Raw genomic sequence first — 22,696 nt, forward strand, 5'->3', positions numbered from 1 at the left:
CCTGAGTGCTCCCCTCCCTGCCCGCCCATACCCCGTGTGGAAGCCCCCTGAGACACAGGCACACCCGTGTGTGCACTGGGGTGTGTCTGATGGAGCACGCAGCCCAACGTGCCGGGGCAGCCGTGCCGGGGCACCTGGAACCACCTGGGTGCCTCCTACTCACCTGGAACTCAAAGTTTGTGTGTTCTAGGAACTTCTGGTTCATGATTTCTGCAAACTTGTTGATAGCTCTCAGGAAGACCCTGGAAGAGGAGAGAAGGTCACCAGGTCATTTGAGTGCTCTATATCAGGTACCCCTCCCCTCCCCCATGCTCCAGACCAGAGGCTCCTTTGGTCCCAAAGGACCCAGAGAGGGTCCCAAAGACCCAAGGGAGAGGTCGGCTGACCCTCTTTAACACCTGCTCACACTGTAGACCTGGGGCCATGTTTGCCTTGCAAGAACTCAAACATCATCTGTTTGACTTCCTTTAGAAAATCTGTATTGCCTTTTGTTTGACTGATTACATGCTCAGGGCAGGAAATTCACGCCATCTAGAAAGATAGAAACTGCCCCCTCCCTAAACAAATAAAAACACACCACCAAATCCTACCATCTAGAGTAAACCATCATTGACATTTTGATGTATATAATTCCAAACATCTCCCTAGACATACATGCACAAATGATATTTTACAGATACCATTGTGATGAATGGGGTTAAATGACAGATGCTGTTTCATAGTCTGTCCAGAAAGTATCCAGCCATGTCATATGAAAAATAGAGACATTTATTGAAAAAGAAAAGATACAAGAAACATTGTACACAGGACAATGACACCTCTGTCCCCTTCAAAGTAGGCACCTTGGGACCTCACACAGTTCTCCTATTCACTACCAGCTGTATCATCATATTTTCCTGAATCTCATTAATGGTCTGAAATCTCTTCCCTTTCAAAGGTGATTTTAGTTTTGGGGAAAGCGAGAAGTCACAGGGCACCAAATGTGGGCTGTAGGGGGTGCTGAATCACCTCAGCAATTTGATGTTTCATCAAAAAACTCTGTATGAGATGTGATGCATGAGCGGGCACAGTGTTGGGACGAAACTGCCAATCATCACTTGCCCACAGCCATGGTCTTCCGAATCATCCCAGTAGTTTCCACAGAGGGATGTTCAAGCTTAACGCAAAATTTGATTCAGATGTGTTCCTCTGCTAGCTCAGTAATTTTGAATGTGACGGCCCACAGTACACGTGCTCACTCCACGGTGCCTATCACCCTCACTGACTAGTACAGTGAAGTCATCATTGTTCATACATGCACATTCCAGTTCACTCTCCTTGGCTGCCAGGTTACACCAATGTTGTGCAAACCATTATCGTTATACTAATAATGGCTGGACTGTTTCTGGACAGACCTTGTATATCGTCCTTTTTAATCATTGAAAAGCATTCCATTGTATGGATGTATCACAGTTTATTTAATCAGTCTCTTAGTGCTAGACCTTAATTTTATTTCACAGCCTTTTCTGTTATACGCAGCGTGTCAATGATCACTCTTCTCTGGGTACCCTGCACCTGCTACATACATACCTCGTCTCCAGTCTTATCCTGAAAGTGGTAATGCCGATCAAATGTTATGTGCATTTAACATTTTGGTACCTACAATGTCTTCCTCTCCACCCCTTCCTCTCCTTCCTCCTGCCAAGCCCTACTAACTGGTCTTGTAGCCTCCTATCTCTTGCCCCTTCAACCTGAGGAGACCTTCCCCCACAGGACAGCTCCAATCATGTCAATTGCCCATGTCAATGGCTCCTGCTGCCCACAGGATAAGTCCAAACTCTCTCGTGATAGCCAGCGCCCTCCATGACTGGATCCCAGCCTCTTTCCCAGACTCATTTCTCACTCTCCCCTTGTGTTTCTGTCTTCTGAGTACATAGCCATGCTTTTCCTCTGTGTAGAGTACCCCCCTCCTCTAATCCCTTTAGGGCAGGGTCTGCTGCATCTTCCTGTCCCCAAAGGATACTCATTGCAGCTTCCTTCCCCAGTATTCGTCATGGTCTAGGATGATTCATTTGTGTGACTCAGTAATGTGTCTCCTCCAGTGTACTTTCTTTGAAATCAGAGACTCCCTTCATGATCTCATCTACTCTCCAGTCTGCAAGCCTTTGACCCCCACATTTATACATCTCCACTGCTGGCCTCTCCCTGGGCTCCAGATTCCATTCCAGCTCTCTGCCTGCATCCTCACTTGGATGACGAATAGGCATCTCAAATACACTTGTCGAAAACTCAACTCCTATCCCCTGCCCTCTTTCTGTAGCCTTCCCATCCAAGTTAGGGACAATGCCATTCTTCCGATTGCTCATGGGGGGTCGGGGGTGGGGTGGGAAGCCTTTGGTAGAGTCCTTGACTTTTTTCTTTTTGTTGTGTCTGATATTTGGCCTGTCAGCAAAATCTCTTAACATTGTTTTCAAAATAAATACCAAATTTGACTACTTCTCATAACCCCACTGCCACTGACGTGAACCAAGCCCCCATCTTTTCTCTCCTGGATGTCTGCGGTCACCTCCCAACTGCTCCATGCCCAATTATGGCCAAGTCTTCATTGCATGTGCATGTATTTGTAAAACTCAGCAGGCAGGGGCCAGAGCTTACCTATACGACTGTCTATAACTTCTGATTAACAGTGGGCAATCAGTAATTTCTCTGTTGAGTGGCTGATCCAGGGAAAATGCCCATTTGGTCTACCTGAGACTCAATGTGAGGCCAATAAAGGAAGTATTTATTTGAAGGTCATTGCTTTGGGTAATAATTGAAACTCAATGCTGCTTAGGAACTTCTGGAAGACTGTACAGAACACACCTGCACATTAGTGTGCCCCCTCCCAGGGAGTAAGGGAGCTGGGCTATTTATCCATTAATGCCAGCCCCTCAGTGGCTGAAAGTTGCTCTAAGTGGACATTAAGTCCCTAGCACTGCTGGCCTGCCCTGCAGGGGAGCTAAATACTCTCCTGCAGCCAGAGAAAGCCCAGAGGATGAAAGGAGTAGGAAGCTTTCAGGATGCATGAGAAATGTCCACCAAAGCTGCATGTATTTTGGGGGTGGGCCAAGAGTGTGGGCAGGGCACCTATAGCAACAGCTAAATCAGACATTGCTTGTAAGGAACATTCAGGTGTTCATTAAACACTTAAAAGTTTGTTGAACAAAGAGGGCAATGTATCAGGATCACAAGATGTGTACACACACACACACACATACACACATGCACACACAGATGATTGGATATAACTTTCGGCTTTGCCACTTCCCCTCTGTGTGGGTTTGGGACACGTTAGTGTTGCCTTTGACGGATCAGTCTCCTCGCTTGTGAAATAGCAGTCACATGCCCCCTTTCACAAGGACGCTGTGGGGCTCTACGGCAAATGCACGGTAAGTGCTGACGGAGCACAGTGCCTGAATCACACTTGATACATGGTGCCTGGTGACAGCAGTACCACGGCAGTTACGGCCACTCCAGAACACTTTGGTCACTGTATTCTTCTTCCAAAGGCAGGGGCTGACCCCAAAACGAATAGTCAGAGGACGAGGGGCAGCTAGCAACCTGTTCTAAGGCAGGAAGGGTCAGGGGAAGACAGGAAACACAAGTCCTGCCAAATCCTTCACATCATCAGGCTGCCAAAGCGTGAAATTTCTTTGGTTTTGCTCTTCTGTCATTTGCTCATATGCCTTCAAAGAAACATCTATATTTTCTCCTTAAAGATCAGTATCTGATTCCCCAGATAGAAACGCATTGAGTGGCTGTCATATTACACAGAGACATTTCAGACTCTCCAACACGACGCTGACAAGAGGAGTTTTACACGTTCTCAGCAGTGACAAAGTTATCAGTGGTTTCAGTCGCAGTCATTCGTTTGACTGTTGTCCTAACCCTGTTCCCAGCTCCCAGGGGCTGGTGCAATAACAAGAAATTGACCAGCCCCCTGTGCTGATGGGGGGACTGGTAGCTCAGTGAAGCCGTGGGACAGCCAGCCAAGTTTCCTCTCTCGCTCTGGATTCTCCTGCAGCTGCACTGTGGGAATCAGAACGTCATCTAACTTTGGTTTCCCCTGTTTGGGTTTGGAAAGTAGGTCTTTTGTCTTCTCTTTTTCTTTCTTTCTTTCTTTTCTTTCTCTTCTTCTTCTCCTTCTTCTCCTTCCCCTTCCCCTTCCCCTTCCCCTTCCCCTTCCCCTTCTCCTTCTCCTTCTCCTTCTCCTTCTCCTTCTCCTTCTTCTTCTTCTTCTTCTTCTTCTTCTTCTTCTTCTCTCTCTCTTTTAGAAGAACAATTGTACTTAAAGCCTGAACACTAATATGCTGAGGAGGGTTAGAATGAAAACACATTCAACTCTTTCTGGGAGACTTTCAACACTTTCAACAGTGAACTTGAATTGTTGAAAACAAAGGTCATGATCAATTCTCAGCATAACACTTCCTGCAGAGTGGTTATGATGTGCGGCAGGCTCTCTAAGGTCAATGAAAATCATAGCCAGTCGCCAAGGATGAGCTCAGGCTCAGTGCTTTGCTGGGATTCTTTCTCTTTCTTTCCTTCTTTCCCTCCTCCCTTCCTCCCTCCCTCCATTCCTCCCTCCCTCCCTTCCATTGTCACAGTAACTTCCTGAGTTAGATCTCATTTCCATTTGAGATCCATGACTTTAGGTAGCTCTCCCAATAGCCCACTCAGTACATGTGGAGCCAGGGTCTAAACATAGGTTTGCTGCCTTCAGAACCTCGGTATTTAACCACCATGCTATTCTGTCCACAAGGAAATCTCTGTGATTCTGTTCAATGCATTTTGTAAGCTCCTTTCATTAACAATAGCAATGATGGAAATATTACAGTCATCGCTCATATACCCTGTGCTAGGTGCTCTGCAGACATTATCTCATTTGGCTTACAAACTGAGTTAGGTGCTACTGTTACATCCACCTAACAGAAGAGGAAACTGAGCATTGGAAAGAGCAAATAATTTCCCCACATTCACACAGCTAAGCACCCGCAGAGTCCAGACCCAAACTCAGGTTTGTCTTTCTCCAAAGCCTACGCAGATGCCCAGAAAGAAAGACTGGCTCCCTGAGGCAGCCTGCATGGTCTCCGGCTCGTGCCTGCTCCACTCAGGGCCCCTGCAGGCTCTGTCCCAGCTGCGCTGCTGCTCCACCCATGGCAGAGAAGCCACAGGGCCAGCATGATGCGGGCAGTTTTGCCTGGGTGCCCATGAGGGGCATTCAGGCCGGGAGGGCAGGCAATCTAACTTCTTAGGCAGTCCAAGAGTGGGATGACCAGGGAGCACGTGGTGAAGCTGGGCCCTGAGCAGAAGCCACAGATGACTGGGCGAGGAGGCAGAAGCCACATGCAAATGCAGTCAGCTGCTGAGGGCGGGAAGCTGGCAGAACAAGGAGCCAACCCCAGGGCTGGTATCCCGAAAGCCACTCCTCACAGAAGCTCGCTGCCCTCCGGGCTGGCTCCCCAGCTGCCTGCTTCCCAGGCGGCAGAACACATACATCCTTTTAACCCGAGGCAGCCTGGAGCCCTGTGTCGCCTCCTGAGTATGCCTTGGTGCACCCATGCACCGTCCTTGGGCTGGATGCAGGGACGGAAGGAGCACACAGACTCCAGCAGGCGCTGGTGCAGGCCTGTCCCGGGTCCCCTTCCCACACTGCTACTCTTCTGTGCTGTGGCCTGGTGCTGGCTGCTTGACCTCTGGGAACCTCAGCTGCCCTGTCAGGAAGATGAGCAGGGCGTGCAGGTCAAATGACACGCAGTATATGGAGCCGGTCGCCCAGCGCCTCAGCACACAGGAGCTGTCACTAGAAGTCAGTGGTTGCTGTCCTTAACTGTCCGGCCACCTTGCAGTCCTCAGGCAGGAGGATCTGAGGCCGAAAACACTCTGATGTGACAACCAACCCACCCCCACAGTCTGTATGATGTGAAAGGAAGAGGGAAGGGGAGGCAGGCAGGTCCCTTCGGGCAAGGGTGCCCGGGGACAGGGAGAGCCCCTCTGAATCCATTCGCCTTGCTGCTATGGCTCACGGCATGTGCATGGGATTCTAGGGGTCAAAACTTGCAGGTGGAAACAAAGAGCTGGGAAAGGAGTTCTTATTCCTCCCCTGGAGGCCGTGAGAAATCCATCCTCCCAGAGCCTTGAGGCTGCTTCACTCAAGCCCACAGAAGCCTGCGCACCAAGAGGTCAGAGGAAGTCGGCCGGTGACAGCTCGGTGTCAGGGCATGGCTCCTCCAAGTGCCCCGATGCTTCTGGGATAGGGGGTTCTGGTTAGGGGAGCAGCAGGCTCCCGGCATCTGAGTCCCGTGGCCAGCCGCACGGCAGGGTTAGGTACACTGTAGGGGCCAAAGAGCCCACAGAGACCTTCCCCCGGCCATCCCGGACTGGGCCACCTTCCGTTGTCTGGGCCAACGCACAGGCAGTTGGCCCGTGTGTTTGAGGCACTTAATATCTGAGCCTCCTCCTTTCACGGAATAAAGCCGCAGAGATGAAGAACAGGGTTCCGATTGCGTGGCTTCCCCGTTTCTGAGCGGCAGTGCAATGCTGAGTAAGCTACGCATCTATTCTATGTTTCAGTCTCCCCGTACATAAAATGTGGATTTTAACAGTTCTGCACCGCTAAGTTGTGAAGAGTAAATAAGCTAATGCGTGTGAAGTCCTCATGACAGTGGTGGATCGAGGCGCTCAGTACATGTTAGCTGCTGCAATGTTTTACCCAACAAGCGAAAACAGGGAGAACAGTTCGAGTGTTCATAAACCTAAGGGGTCGCTGTGGCCTGAAGATGAAGGAACCCCATGACTGGCCTTGGGCCTGCAGTCAGAACTCCGGCCTTCTTTTCTGGCACAAGCTGCTCTAGTCCAAGGCTAGACCTGGGGACGGCGCCTGGAGGCAGCAGCGCCCCCTTCAGGGAGTTCCTCTGAGGCACCAGCACCTTCCAAGAGACTACGTGGCTCCCCAAGAAAGAGAAGGTGGCAGAACCCAGAAGTCTGAAACCCAGGTTGTGTTTCTGAGCCCAACTTTTAGTTTTAAATGTAGAGATATAAGTACTTCGCTGATCCTTAAGGGATACAAATTGGAGTCAGTTCTATTCTCATAGGTACCTTAGAAGATTATATTCTGATTTTATAGGTATAAAAAAACATGGATCCCTATATCATTTCTGGGAGCCTGTCCCCCCAGAAGACTAAAGTCCATAGTGAGTTAGGATTGCAGGAGGGAGCGTGTCTCCAAAGCTCTTCTCTGAGTTTCCTCCAGGATGACTGTAGACAGGTCAGAAGTGGGGCTGGCCTGCCCCGGGCTCCCCCTCCCCCGCGCCCCCACTGAGTGGCTGTGCATTGATCTGCCTCTCCACCTTCCTCCCTCCTCCTGGTAACAACTCCCTGATTTCTCTTTGGAGAACCATTTCCCCTACCCCACCTCTGCTGCCAGACTTTATGCTTTGGATAGAACTTACTACAGCCTCCAGGCAGGTCATGTGACCCAAGCCTAATGTAATAGGCATTGCATTCTTCTGGCCACCGAGGCTTACAGATAGGCAAGTGGCCCAATCCAAACCTTTGAAGATGAGCCTGGGCACTTTTGTTGCAGTTGTGGAAGGAGAGGCCTCTTCTTTCTATCTCAGTCACTAATCCAAAAAGACACAAAGCTGAAACATCTAGAGCTCGCTTTCCCCACCACAAAGACAGCATCTGCCTACCAGTGAAGCCAACAGAGGAAAGAGCAGAGGTAAAGGCACAGGTTTCCTACCTTGTTTGAGTACCTGGATACATCCCTGCCTGAAGCCATAAATCTGGGATATTTCAGTGGTCTGACTCCCCCGCCCCCCGCAACAATAAGTTTTCTTTTCCTTAGGCAAATTTGAATTGAATTTTTAAATAATAATACTAATCAGTAAGTACTCATTGGATACACAGATTCATTATACATACTCATGAATGGCAGGTTCTGTGGAAACACTGAGATAAATTGGACATAGTGTTGCCCTCAAGAAGCCTCTTCTCTAGAGGCAGAACCAGTTATATGAAGAGAGACTTATAGTTCACTGGAGCAAGTTCTAGAATGCGGGCATGTGTGGGAGCACAGAAGAGGAACCCATTCTCTTATGGTGAGGGAGTCCTAGAAGGATCCACAAAGGAGAAATTACATGGTCAAGAACTGGAAGGATGCTTTCATGTGCAGTTTGGTCTAGAAGGGAGGAGAGTCATCATTTAGCAGAGTCATAGAGGTATGAAGCAGTAGATACCGGTCATCAAAGATGACTCACCCAGGAGCTTTGTGTAATTTGGCAAAACCCCAAGATGTGAGTGACGGGCAGGCAGGCAGCGCGGGGGTTCACACGCAGTTTAGCAGGTAGCTGCTACCCTAACACAAGGTGACTGAGCGCTGACCTCAGGCGGATGAGCTACGTACTTTGCTGAGCTTGGTGCACAGTGAGCGTGAGTCGCCTTGTTGAAAAATAATTAAGAATTTCAAGGTGGGCCCTGGCCAGGTGGCTCAGTTGGCTGGAGCATCGTCCCATACAGCAAAAGGTTGCAGGTTTGATCCCTGGTCAGGGCATATACTTAGGTAGAGGATTCGATCCCCTGTCGGGGTATGTACTGGAGGAAACCAATTGATGTTTCTCTTTTACATTGATGTTTCTCTCTCCCATTCTCTCAAATCAATAAAATGCCCTCAGGTGAGGATTAAAAAAATACAAATAAAAAAGAATTTGAAGGTGGTGATAACAAGGCATTAAACCAAGCATGGGACTGTGTACAGTGCAGGGTTTTATGCCACTGTACAGGTTGCACGTCCAGGGAGCTGGCCCTAACATAGGGCTATGGAGAGACCCGCATCTGATCCATAATCGGGGCTGGACCTAATTTCCACCAACACTACAATCATTGCAAAGCCAGCCTCCCACCCGCATGAGGTAAACAGGAGAATCAGGTCAAGGTGAGCCCAGACTGAGAACCCTGACATTTTGCTGCTGGGCTGATTTTCCTCCTCCTACCATAAGCTCAGATTCACAGGCAGATACTTCTTTTGGCTGATAAATCTCTCCTCCCCTTCGCCAGCCCCTAAGGCTGGCCCCAAGAGCCCTGTGGGCAGTGTGTTTGTCAAGTCACACGGCTAGGCCCTTCGGCACCCAGGTTGAGGACAGCAGCTTGTCAGAGGACAGAAAAGCAAGGCCCAGCTGGGTGTGGAGTCAGCTGCTGGGCACGCATACGACAGAATTCTCAGACTGCAGCCAACGACAAAACTTTCATGCAGAAAAGTGCACATAGTCTTCCCTCCTTGCCTCCCACTAACGAGAATTCTGCTTCTGCCTTTTCAGTTTTTCCCTCCTTGTTCTGGTCTCTCAGCTTCTGAGGTGCAGAACAAGAGTAATCAGAGAGAGAGAGAGACAAAACTTGTAGTTTGTGTAGAGTAAAGGGCTTTTCATGGGAAGGAACTAAAGCAAATATAAGAAGCCAAAGGAAAGTGACAGAGAAAGGAGGGGGAGCGGCCGAGAAGACCCAGTTTTAAAGGGGTTTGTGAATGGGGATTGAGAGTAAGGTCCTGAGAGAGAGATCCGGGTCTGTCCTGAAATCTGAGAGATGCTGAGAGACAGAGGACTGGGGAAAGGGAATATTGTAAGATCTGGCTGAGCAGTATGATTTTGAATTTCATTTGGTTGAAATACTATTATCTGAGAGAAAGCATTCAAGACGGAAATTGCTTATAATTACTTTTATCTAATGCCATGCTGGGCCATGTGGGATCTGAGTTACACTGGTATTCTTGAGATGTTACTAGGTATCATATATACACATAGAGACATACACACATATATAAACATGGTTCCACGGGCAAAGGAAACTGACATGCTCTATCCTAAATGCTCAACTAGAGAAACGTATCAATACACTAAAGGCTCTGAGAAGTTCTGCAGCACAGAAATCCCATCGCAGCTGTTTCATCCAAGGATTCCTACACTTATCTTACCATATGCCAAGGATGTACTTCATTATTTTGAAAAAAATTAAAATAATACAATTTGAATAAGGCTGACCTTACGCCCTCCTGTCTCAAGAGTTTAGGGAAGATGTCACAGACAAAGTATGATATTTTAACTGGTATTTAAAGTCTGGAGACGGTGGGGAGAGGCCAGTGCAGTATACAAAAAGGCATGAGGAGTGAAAAGTTAAAGAAAGAGAAAAAAGAAAGTTCAAGAGCAGTGAGGAGTTTCCTGGGGTCTAAAAATAGACGGAAAAGAGCTGTTACAATAGAATAGATTTTCACCAGGGAGGAACAGTCTGCACCTCATCTCTCCCCGCGCCCTTCAAAGCGGCCACCGGGCTGCGCACCCAGGAGGAGGTGGGCGGCGGCTCACCTGTTCTGGACCATGCTCATGGCCATCCAGTCTCCAGGATACACGTTTTTCCCGATGAGGTCCTTGAACATGATGAATGTCTCCATCAAGAAGTCCTGAAATAGTTAAAAAAAAAAATCACACCTTTCATCTTGTTATATAGGGACAAAGTGCCCAGCTCTCGTTGGCTGTTTGTATGTTTTCTTTATGATTCTTTGAAGGGGAAGAAAGGGAAGGGGCACAGCTTCTCATTAAGTCAATCCCATGAGGCCCATGGCGATGGGTTTTTAAACGGAAGCTTGAAATTGCTTACCGGAGATGGCTGTACAAATATAAGCGGAATGTGCACGTGAACTGCAACAACACTCTCAAAATAAAGCATTATTAAGTCTGTCTTTGGGAGTAAAGAAGCAGATACATTCATTGATGAGGTAATTTTATAATCATCTTCCCAAATATGTAGTTGAGAAGGAAATAATCTACATTACATGAAAGCATCTCAGGTCATTGAGCAAAAAACTATTATTAAAATGAACACTGAATTGGCAGTACTATAAACACAGCTAACTCATGTGCCACAGACATGGGCATGAGCTGGTTTGAGAAGATACGACAAGGACCCTCTTCCTCTTCTTCTCAGAGGTTCAAAGGGGACCTCGCACCTCTAATCAGACTCTGCAGCAGATCATACTTGTTCCCCATCTTTGGAGAACACAAACTCAAGGCAAGTCCGAGTAGCAGAGCCCAGAAGCCCTGCCAGTGGGGCCCCCCTCACCCGGAGGAAATGGGGCCATACCGCCTTTACCTGGGCGCTTTAGGCAAAATTTGAAATCCACAGGAAACCCATTCGGAGCTTTCCTTAAGCCAGCAGTTTTCAAATTATTTTAAAAGCGGAATTCTTTGTTCCAAGAAACCTTACCTGGAACCTAATAGATAAAAGTACAAGAGCTGTAGATGGAACATGGTAGAGGACAGTGAGGCTGGGAGGAATAGGGTTAAAAAATCACTGCTTCATACTAAACTGCAAAATTCTGGGAATTTGATTGATTCCTTTCCTTCTAGGAAAAGGAATCTTTGCTTCTAGGAAAAGTTGCCTCAATGCATGAGCTGCACAGGGCCAGCGTCTTCCTCAAAGGGTCACTGCGAGAACGACGCGGACACTGTCCAGAAGATGCTCTGCAGAGCCTGGCCCACCGTAGGGCCCACTGAGTGCTCAGCGGCGATGATGGTGAGTGTTGGGAGTCATGCTTGATGTTGCCTGGGGGGTGTGGATATTGTCCCAGGCACGTCCCTTCCTGTGGGCGTGGGGAAGCCTCGGGCTCACTCACGAAAAGTGTGGCTTCTGAATAAGATGACACAGCATGGGGGCGGGGCTGGAGCCGAGGTTCATGTCCTGCCCCCGCCCCCTGTTAGCAACGTGGCCTTGAGCGGGGAGACTGTAGACCTGTAGCAGTGGGTAGTGACACCTGTGTTGTGCTGGGGTGAGCTTATATGAGAAAGTGTGTGTTCAATAAATAAGAACTCTCTTTCCTACCTTCCTTCCTACCTTTACTTCCATGGAAGATCAAAAATTATGAATGTGGTCTTCTTATTTCTATGTCCCAAGACATAGAGGACTTGAGGGGGGGACCTGTGTTTTTCAGCTTTACTTTTGTTTTATATCCTGAAAGAAGTTCCATTTCTCGCCCATCCTACTCCAACAAGGAGAGTCTCCCCCCTGAACGAATGAAAGGGCAGCAATTGGCTTCCTAATGATTCCCTTTCTATGGGCCGTTCTCTGAGGGTTGACCAATTCTGGTGTCTTTGGTCTCCAAGGAGAGTCGAAGGTGAGCCCCAGGAGCAGAACCCGTGAATATGGCAGTAGAAAGGAGATAATGACAAAGGTGACCACACTGAGGGCGGAAGGACTGCTACACCCCTGGGACAGCCCAGGCTGGGCTCTATGTTGATCCAGTCATCTGCTGCAGAAGGAGTGACCCACAGGCCACAGGCCGCAGGCCGCAGGCAGACAGCCTTGTAGCACAGGGGTCCGAGAGGCTAGAAGAAAGGGCTCAGAGGCCAACTTCCCCCTGCGTTTGTTGTCATAGTGTAATATTAGCTGTCTTCTACGGAGCACATAACATCTCAGAGCTACTGTGCTCTCCTTTTCATAACTGTGACATAAACAATGTTATCCCCTCTTTTCAGATGAGTTTAAGAGAGGTTAGGCTGACCATGGTCAAGCTAACTGATGACTAAGCCTGGATTCAAACTCAAGGTTGTGTGACTCAAACATCCATCGGCTTAAGCCCCCAAATGTCCATGATTCATCAACAAATGTTTGTTCAACCGCATCTAAACTAGACATTCAGTTCTCGTCTCTGACATGGACAGAAGTTCCAAAAGACACGCACATGCCTAAATGGGCATGAGAAAGGGGCGACCACGTGGCCATGTGTGTGAACTTGGACACGCATGTGCTCAAGGTCCACAGCGGAGCCCTTCTTGCCCCCGACTCTTGAGAACCAAGGGTGTGGTGTGTCTCCCTAATATTGGCCCCCGGCATCCTGTAGACTCACCACAAGTTCGGAGCTGGTCTGAAAGGTCTCGATGTAAAAGGAATAGTGCTGGTCACTCATCTGGTTTAAGATAGCCGTCATACATGCCACAAAGTGACTCTGTAAGAAATTTAAAAAATGCCGTGAAATAGTGGAGAGAAGACCGTGAGATTCATCATTTCCATCTCTTTGACTTCAGACACCACAACCATCCCAGGCAAGTATGAAAATGCCCCCCAGGGATGGAGAATAGCCCCTTACCAGATCATCCTATGCAACTTCCCTATGAGGAAATGTCTCTTTATGGCTCATTCATCAGCTCATTCATCCAAAAAGCACTTACTGAACACCTATTATGTGCCTAAGGCTGTAACAGGAGCGCCATATACAGAATAGAGGGCCAGCCCATCACCCCTCCAGCTGCCTGGGCACTGGGAGAAGGGCCTGTACTGGTGTCAGGAGGTCCAGCTCTATCAGCGTCCTGGACAGTTTGGTATTCCTGTAGTTTTGCATGTCTAAGTCCCAATGTTTTCATCTGTTAAGTCGGACAATAATCTACCCATATCTACTCCAATAGGGGCCTCAGAAGAATCAAACAGCTGCTATGACACTTTGCACTGACGTGTTCTACAGGAGGATCAGTGGTCAGCCCACCATGAGTGAGCCGGTGAGGGGCCAGCAGCTACCAGGGACCAGCCCTGTTGAGGGCCATGGAGGGTAACAGAAACGAGAAGAGGTAGTTCTTGCTCTTCAGGAGCTCATGCCCTAGTTGGGAAAGTAAGAAGAACATCCGTGCGGGGAAAAGTACAAGACCCCTGACCTGGGAAGCAGACCAAACACCAGAGGGATTTGGATGAGAGGGAAATCAGTGCAAGGACTCGGAGACTGGATGGGTCTGGAAGACCCTGTGGGATCCGAGGAGCAAGAACCACATCCTTTCCGGCACCAGAGCCCATGACCGCACCTCGTTCTTCTTGTTTCCCTCCCAGATCTTATGAGTCTGTATCACGGTGCATTTTCTGTTCAGGCTACAAGCAGGATTTAGGGAGGCCCACCCTGGAAACCTGGTAAAGGAAGTACTGACCACAAATCTGTGGGGGTGGGGGAGAAGCCCCTTAAAACTGTCTCCGGCGAGCTTCCCCTGGGACTGCTATCTTAGCCAGAGAAGCCCCACTTGGGCCCGGTGAAGGACGAGCCTGCGGAGGATGGGCAAGGGCTTGCTGGCACACAGGCGCCTCCAGGGAGCCCCGCCGTTACGGGCGTCGTGTGCCATGCGCACCAGACAGGTGGGCTGGAAGTATTATGTTGGAGCCAAGAATGCCGGTTTGGTATCACAAACGGCTGTCTGTTAAAAACAACAAAACACACAAACAAAAAGGACCCCAGCTCCTTCCTTTGTTAAAAAGCATAAAAATATGAAACCAAACTTATCGCTGATATAAAGCAGATCACAGGTTTACGGTGCAGTGGTGGATGGGAAGATCATGCACCCGGAGGCCCCTCCGTTCCTCCACAGGACGTCTTCGGGGAAGTGAATGGGCCTCAAGCTCACCCTCCCAATAGCAGCTCCGAAAACAGGGGTTTGCATTTGCTCCTAGGTTCTTTCCAATTAGGGCTTTAGGGAGAGCGTGCGTCCCCAGTCAGCGAGACCAGCTATGTAATTAGGGGGGTCAGAACAAAATGACAATGCAGAGTCCTTAGTGAAAAGTGATTTGGAATATCAAGGGCCCTGCTGAGCAGCAGGCCAGGTCATGCAACCGAGAAGCCGGCCCTGCCTGCTAGTGACCATCACACACATCATGAGTGTTCAGAAAACAGACAAGCTGGCCGGCAGCGCCAGGCGGGGACTGTCCAGAGCAGAAGGGTGGACGCTGTGGGTGGAGACCTTGAGCTTCTGCCTTGAGGGGAGCCACCTGGGCCATCCAAGGAGTCAAATCCCTCTCTGGCTCAGGCCCCCAGGGGGTGGTAGTGAGTTTGTGAACTTAGTCCCTTCCAGACCAGATGGAGCGCCACCATCTGCTAACTTAACCAGGTCCCGCTTAAACCGAGAAACAGGCTTTATTATTGTTTACCTCTCCAGCCAGACAGGATGCCAGAAAGGAGAAATCTTAGAGTTTGAGTGGGCTCTGTGTGTGTGTGTGTGTGTGAGAGAGAGAGAGAGAGAGAGGGAGGGAGGGAGGGAAGAAGGGAGGGAGAGAGAGAGAGACTGTTTCCTCTACTCCCTAGTCTCCTCTCCCTTCCTCCAAGAATTCAGCCTGTGGCCACTAGAGGTCTTTTTTCACATGGTAGCTGCCGTGCAGTTTGTTCGGCTTTTTATTTATTCCTACGTGAGCAGACCCACTACACTTCTGGCACATAAACAGTGAAAATCACAATATAAAGGACTTCTTATTCCTCGGTTTGGAGTAATTCTGCTGCTGGCCAGAGCCGGGCTCATTTGTGAGGAAAGGGGGCACCTCCTCTGCAGGTAATTCCACTGCTCAAGGTAAGAGGTTCGGCTGGGTTGTATTTTTGTGATCGATGATCCTGGATCCTGTGGGAGAAAATGCTGTCGCTTCCCGGACAATAGTTTGAAAGCTTTGGCGTAAGCGAGTCCCGGGATTGTGAGCTCTGTGTGTGCATGTGCGTGCGTGTGTGTGTGTGTGTGTGTGTGTGGTGGAGCTGTGGGAAATCCAGCATTGTCAGAACCGCAGCCTGCCCCAAATGCATAGATACGGAATGCTTGTTATTTCCAGTGGCTTGGTTTGAATTTAAAGGGGGCAAAAAAAAAAAAAAAAAAAAAAAAAAAAAAGGAAACAGCGAACCTGGGTGCTCAAGTTGCCTGGAATTACCTCGAAAAGGCTGCATTGTCTTAAGCCTTGGTTAGAGAAACTTCCATGCTTCCTTTGGGAAAAATAAAATAAAAGGGGGGAGGGGGCTCTAGCAGCCAGCTGCAGAGGATGACCATGTTATGAAAGAAAGCATTATCTTTTTATAAGGACTGGCTTGCGGTGTTACGGTTTGCCAATCAATCAAAATTACTTTTGCCAGCTTGCTCATTTCTTCGTCCTAACTACCACACAGAAAAACCCAGCCGAGTGCCTTTCGGTAGTGCGGTGTGACTGAAGTTTGGACAAGTTACCTGCCTTTGGCCGTTAATGAAAAATAACAGTATTTCACTTCCCATTGGAAACACCCCCTTTTTGCAGTATGGTGTCTAGCCCACCTGAGTGCCACATCTTTCAGAAATCACACCGGTGTGAGTGACTGATTTGTGAAACAGCCTGAGACACCAGCAGCAGGTTCCTATTTAGAAAAGGCTCCTCCAGTCATTTAAATTAAAAAACAAAAACAAAAACAACACACAGGAAACCTCCGTCACGCACGGATAGCAGGAAGGAATAACACTATGCTTTTCTGCCGTGCACCCCTTCTTTACTAGCACTCCCCACATGGCAATTCCCCTTTTTGCTTCCTGCCCCTCCCTTTCTGTAAGTTTGAGACCTTACTTCTACGCCCACCATGATTTCAATGTTTAGGAAGGCAGAGAGGGATGGGGGGCGGGGGTGATGATCAGACTGCATTCGCCCAGGCAACTTAGATACTCCAAAGGCTGGCGTAGCTCAAACTTTATCCGGTAGGAGCCCAAACTCCCAGCCCTGACAGCAGCATGGAAACGCCTTGGAATACCGCATGGGGAACGGTGGGGGGGATGGGTCCCCTGCAGTCCGGGCTAGTGAGAGCCCCCCTCTTCCCAGCCCTGGCAGGAACTGTGTAGTGGACATGTATTTACTACCAAGGCAGGAGGCAGCCACTCGTCCATACCCAAGCAGCATGCCAGGCGCCTGGGTGGGAATTTGCTTCCTAAAACAGAATGCCAGGGGACCTGCATATTAAATTCCGGAGAGAAAGTGTATGTGAGGCAGTGGCACAACCCAGGCAGAGTCGCCTCGACTCTTTTCAGGGCGGTTTAAAATGTAGCTAATGAATCACAGCATGAAGAGGTATGATTTGAAACTAGGTCAAACGTGTGAAAACAAGTGCGGTCCTCACAGGCTCTCGGCTGACGAGGGGCTACTTAATACCCTGAGCAGCGGGCTTGTTTCCTTATGGAAGCCCCTTGAGCGATTCCAGACAATCAGCCCTTTTAGTTAATTCAGCCCGTCAGTATGTGGGGAGGTCCTGCCCGCCTGCGAGGGAGCTGAAGCTCCCCAGGCAAAGAGCCAGGGTCTCTTCACTGTGCGATGGCGAGAGAGGAAAAGAAAAACCCAATATTGTGTGACTGATATTAATTAGCTGGGAAACTAGGTGACTGTGATTAGGAGAGCAGCCCCCCCCAAAGCGTGCTACTCCTTTGCGTGAAATATCATCATCTTCGTCACCACCATCACCATCACCACCATCATCATAGTTTGATAGGGCCAATCTATTTAACCGCCTCGAATGCAAATGCACCTATGCACCGGGCAGGACCCCCGCAGTGCCCCTTGAACAAGGAAGGGGCTATCAGTTTGCCCAGTCCTGGAAAACAAACAAAGTGGGGGGTGCGCGGGGTGGAGGGGCAGGGAGAGCTTGGAGGGGGGAGGGGCACGGTCGCTGCAAATGTGCCCTCCACTCACCTGAGATTAGTGGGTGTGATGAGATCGCAGAGAGAGGAAAACAGCCAACTTTACTATGCGATACCAGCTGGTGACACGTTGCTATAGTAACTTCAAATAATGTGCAAGACCAAAATAAGATAAAATATAGAAAGCACCAAGGACAGGAGATGAAGGAAAATTTGCATGCCGAGGGAGGCTCATAGGGAGACGCAAAGTTCTATCTGTTGGATCACCTATTTCCTTTGGAGACTGCAAGTGGCCAAGGGCTACTCCTGGGTTGCTTCTCTGTTTACCCCCATGTCTGCCATGTGGTTACATAACAGATTTTATTCTTGGATGGAATTGTTGCTGGCTGTGTGGCGGGTCCAGGACCAGAGGTGGGAGGCTGTGGTGTCAGGAGAAACAAGGACTCTACGATCCCTTCCTTCATCTCAGAGCTTTGTCAGCAGCTCGGAGCAGTAACTGGCAGCGGTGTTTGGGGAAGCGAGTGTGCGCGTTCCACCGTAGCAACCGTCAAGTTCTGGGCATGGTGCTGGGTGCCGGGGTGCAGCGGTGAGCAGGATGGATAAGCCTGGGCTCTGAAGAGCTCCAGAGAGCTTACATCTGGTTCTGCCAGGATGTAGAGCCTCGGGGGCCTCAGAGCCAGGTGGCCTGAGTTCAAATCTCAGCTCCCCCCTTTACGAGTAGTGTGACCTTGGACAGGGTCTTGTACCTCAGCATCCTCATCTGTAAAAGGACGTAGAAATATTCCCTATGTCATACAGTTTTGTTGTGAATTAAATCAATGTGTGTAAAGCCCTTAGAGCATAGAAAGCCCTTGATAATGATCAGCTATTACTATTATTGTCATTGTTGCTGACTCTGGTCCAGAGAAACTATGCAGATCAGCGAACTGAAATTCTGCACCTGGGCAGAGGAAGGGATGACTCTGCCTCCCTGCGACTGCCTGTGAACACATCAAGTGCTCCAGTCACAGTTTGGGACAAACAGCCAAGTACCCTTTGACTCTGCTGTTGGTTAACAACACACCCAACATCCTAGCTATTTAGCAAATTGAGTGTGTGTCTCTCGAAACAGAGGATGCTGGGAGGTTTCTTTTATTTGGGGAGAGTTGCTGCCAGGTAGGAAGCGTGACAACAGTGTCCAAAAGCATGAAATGACTGTCTTCATCGAAAACTGAGTCCCCAGAGGTTGGCCTTCAGAGGCGCCTGTCTTCGCGTGCAGTGACAGTCTTTGGTTGCCCAGGCGTCCGCTGTGTGATAGAGTTAACCGAGTCACCTTCCTCCGCGGAGAGCTTCTTGACGGGCACAGTTGCAGGGGTTTCCTATGACCTGCTCCCTGTCAAATGCACAGTATCACAGGAAATCAGGATGGTGCCACCTGGATGCTGTGTATGCTGGGTGTGCCCTGGCACACTCACATGTGCAACCCCGCCTGGTGCTGGGGGCCCCAGTGATGGGTCAGCTGCCCGGCACGGCTAGGCCCAGAATGGCAGGCATGCTGTCCCCTCAGGGAGCTGTCCTTGCTGACAAGGAGCAGGAGGGGAAGGGTAACTAGGCAGCTCTGAAGCAAGGCTGGAAGAGGAGCCTGAATTGGTCACACTTTGCAACTAACTTGTCCTGTTTCTGGTGGGAGCCTGTGTACATGGGTCCATAGTGGGGGGTGGCTTTAAATCCTGCTGAGACTACAATGGGACGTGGAATCCTAAGGGGAAGGGCAAGGGGTAAGAGAAAGCAGGCATATTCCATCCGTTCATCGTCTCACTGAATCATCTCCACAACCTCATGAGGTCGGCTTTCCGCCTACTTTACAGATGAGGAAAGTGAGATGCGTGGAGGCCAAGATGCTGGCCTAGACAGAGAAGTAGCACATGGTAGGGCAAGAATTAAAACCCGGACCTCTCAGACTCCCAAACCTGCGTTCTTTTCATAAATCTACCATGCTGGCACTGGCAGTTCCCCATGGACAGAAATTTCTGTCCATTCGCTCACTGCTGTATTGCCAGAATCTAGAACTGAACTTGCACATAGTATGGGATCAATAAACAGCTACTGGGTGAGAGAGCGAATTTATTATAATATTCCCCATCTGTGAAAGAAGGTTACAGGGACCACTCCCTCGCAAACTATGAAAGACTAGGGTCATGTGTTGCCTTAGGAGAGGCTGGAAATGAAAGAAATTTTGTTCTATTCTGAGTGCGCTCTATCTTAAATTATATTTGATCAAGACAGAGTGAGATCATTCTTTCACACATTCCTTAATTTAACAAATATTTCCTCAGCACCTACTATGCTTCAGTACATTTCTAGGCGCTGGGGAGACAGTCATGAACAAGATTAGTAAGGGATTTCTTCTTAGGGGGCTCATACTCCCGTTGCATACAGGGCCAGGGTGGGGAAACACACCGTAAGCAAGTGAATATACAAGTAAGACCATTTTAGACAGTGACATCAGCTACTAATAAAATACTACAAGGTAGTGAGACAGAGTAGAGTGGGGATGGACTCCTTTTCAACAGCAGAGACTGAGATTAGAGAGCTGGCATTTTAGTGGAGATAGAATGATGGGGGTTGGCCATGCAGAAATCTGGCAGAACAGCATTCTGGGGCAACTGAACAGCCGATGCAAAGGCCCTGCGGTGGGGCATGCTTAGAGTGCCGGAGGAGCCCAAAGGAGGCTGGCAGGGCTAGCAGGTGCAAGAGGAGGGAAGGCACGGTGTAAGGTGAGGTCAGAGAGGCAGGTGGAGGCCACATCCTGTGTGTCCTTGCGCATCAGAGGCAAGAGGCTGGATTTTCTTCCAAGTGCAAAGGGAGGCCGTCGATTTGGTTTTAAGAAGCTCACTCAGGCTGCTGTGTGTTTGAAGAATCCCTCTTTAAAGAGGCATTTTCCATGTCTTACCACACAAGCCCAGCTCTAAGAGACTACACTGGAGATTCTTGGGGTCACAGATCTATGGAAAACACACGTGATATTTTTCACGTGGCCTCTTCCTCACTCGTGGTAGTGTTGCGGCTCCTCCGCAAAGTGCTCCTTGCTGAATGATTATTTCATAGCAGACTCAGGCCCTCCTTCGGTAGGCGTGATGTGGACTCTAGTTTTACAGGGGCGTGTCCCCCTGTTGCCCAGAGCTGAATGAAGAGGGGACTCCTCGGGCCACTCCCAGCCCCTGGGGAAAGCCTGCTGAGTTCGTGGGACCTGAGAAGCCTGCTTGTCAGGAGAGGGGCTGTCATTTAGGACACCCCAGTTTTCAACTGAGCAGATGATTTTGCTGAATGTTTACATTCAAATCTAATTACATCGGTGGAGGTGTGGGCAGGGAAATACATGAGTGAGACTGCAAAAGGAATAGTCTCAGAAACAAGGATTTGTTCTCGGGACACACACCAGTGATGTCTTCCGAGCTTCTCACCGAATGCCTCTGGAAAGGCTGCGCAGACAAGTCTGAGTCCTGGACAACAGGATGTTGTCCTCAGCTCACATCTCCCTAAGAAAAACCAGAGAGGACGTGGGCCCTGGATGAGACTCCCCAGTAGCCCCTCAGCTTCTCCCGCAAACATCTGCATCCAGGTTCTGTATGACTCCAAGGTCACCTTCACCCAGAAAATGTGCTGCAGGAGGACATTACCTCTCAATCAGGAGGCCCTGTGGGCTAAACAACAACAACAACAGCCATTTAAAGGGCTAACGTGTGTTGGGCAGTGCACTGTTTATCCATCAGTAAGAACTTTTTAGAGGGCTGTGGCAAGGGAAGAAAAGAACTGGAAGGAGTCCAAATATTAGTTGGACATTCGTGTGTCAGACACTGTGCTAAAAAAGTATGTCGATGATAATGAGAGCCACCAGCTATTGGGCATTTACTGTGGGCCAAGTGCTCTCTGTGCTTTTTCTCATTGAATCCTCCCAACGTCCAGTCGATATGGGGAAAACCATGTGTGTTTGCAGATGAGGAAACCAAGGACCAGGGAGGTCACATGACCTGCCTACATCAGCTTGACTCGAGAATGCTTCTGTTTTCTTTAGAAAACATAAAAAGACTATTGTTTTGTAAACATGATATACTCTTAATATGACAATTAGGCAATCACATGAAGAAAGAAAAAGTCCATAATATTTTACCTTACCATGGCCCCTGCCTACTCGTGAATATTAAGAATGTTCAGTGCAATTCAATAAGCCTATAAAATATTAAGAAACATTATAGACAGTTCTTGTGCCTACATAGAGGTAAAAGAATGGACGGAGAAATAGATGGATACATGGCTGGGAGGGCTGGCTGGCTGGCTGGCTGGCTGCCTGGGTGGATGGATGGGTGGATGGATGGGTGGGTGGATGGGTGGATGGGTGAATGAAGATGTGGATGAATGGAGAGGTGGATGAATGGAGAGGTAGATGAATGAATGGATGGACAGAGGAATGGATGGAGCTAGTTTCTCAGATGATCTTGGCAGACAGACCAGTTGATAAGGCTAGACACACAGCTACATAGATAAGACCAGCTCTCTTAATGACTGCGCACCATGGCTTGTAAGTCTCCTATGATTTTAGGCTCTGCTGAGGATCAGCCCTCCGTTTTCAGCATGGCTTGGGGCTTTGAAGGCCAAGGAGGATTCAGTGTGAGACATGGGCACCACACTGTAAGAAATATCACTGGTTTCCCATAGAAGCAGCTTTCCTGGAAGGCCCTGGGCAGAGCATCCCAAGTCCTGGGATCAAATCTCTTCAACATGCTCTGGATCTTTGGGCAAGTGGCTTCATCTCCCTGAACCTGCGTTCTCTTGTCTCTGAAACAGGGACAGCAGGGCTTACTGCCCCCAGGACTGTTGTGAGGACGGGTCCCCCGGGGCCCAGCCTTCCACCCACACTCAGCCACAGCCCCCTTTCTGGTTCACCAGGAGCAGTTTGTCGACCAGCTGGGGAAGTGCAGAGTGAGCTTCTGGTTGACTTGGGAGGATGATTTAAACCTCCCCGCGGACCTGGAGAACTGCATTGCGGAGGGGGACCAACACAGGCGCTGTCTGCCCCGTGTCTCCCTCTGCAAAGCCTCCAGGCTGCAAGGAGTGGAGGGGCGGGCGGGCAAGCACATTTGTGGACCACTGGGCAGCTGGGCAAGGAGCTTTCCGGAGGGACAATCGCTTTGTGGATGAAAGTTCGTCCCTCGCATTTCTTTTGGGGGGAATAAGGAGGAATGAAGAAGACCTCTCACATCATGTTCTAAACTGCAAGCCCAACT

At 49.3% G+C, this 22,696-nt stretch overlaps 1 protein-coding gene across 1 annotated transcript in view; it reads right to left on the reverse strand.

Annotated features, from left to right (window-relative positions):
* Positions 1–22,696, reverse strand: part of DOCK2 (dedicator of cytokinesis 2) — a 358,186-nt gene that overhangs the window by 68,500 nt on the left and 266,990 nt on the right. Inside the window, exons 28-30 of the mRNA XM_054568066.1 lie at positions 12,908–13,006; positions 10,371–10,465; positions 164–242 (exon numbers count right to left, since the gene is read on the reverse strand). Coding sequence (XP_054424041.1) covers positions 164–242; positions 10,371–10,465; positions 12,908–13,006 — 273 coding nt within the window. The remainder of the gene's footprint in view (positions 1–163; positions 243–10,370; positions 10,466–12,907; positions 13,007–22,696) is intronic.

Source organism: Pteronotus mesoamericanus, unplaced genomic scaffold, assembly GCF_021234165.1.
Source record: "Pteronotus mesoamericanus isolate MK-2021 breed Mesoamerican mustached bat unplaced genomic scaffold, CSHL_Meso_final contig_2, whole genome shotgun sequence".
Lineage (NCBI taxonomy): Eukaryota > Metazoa > Chordata > Mammalia > Chiroptera > Mormoopidae > Pteronotus > Pteronotus mesoamericanus.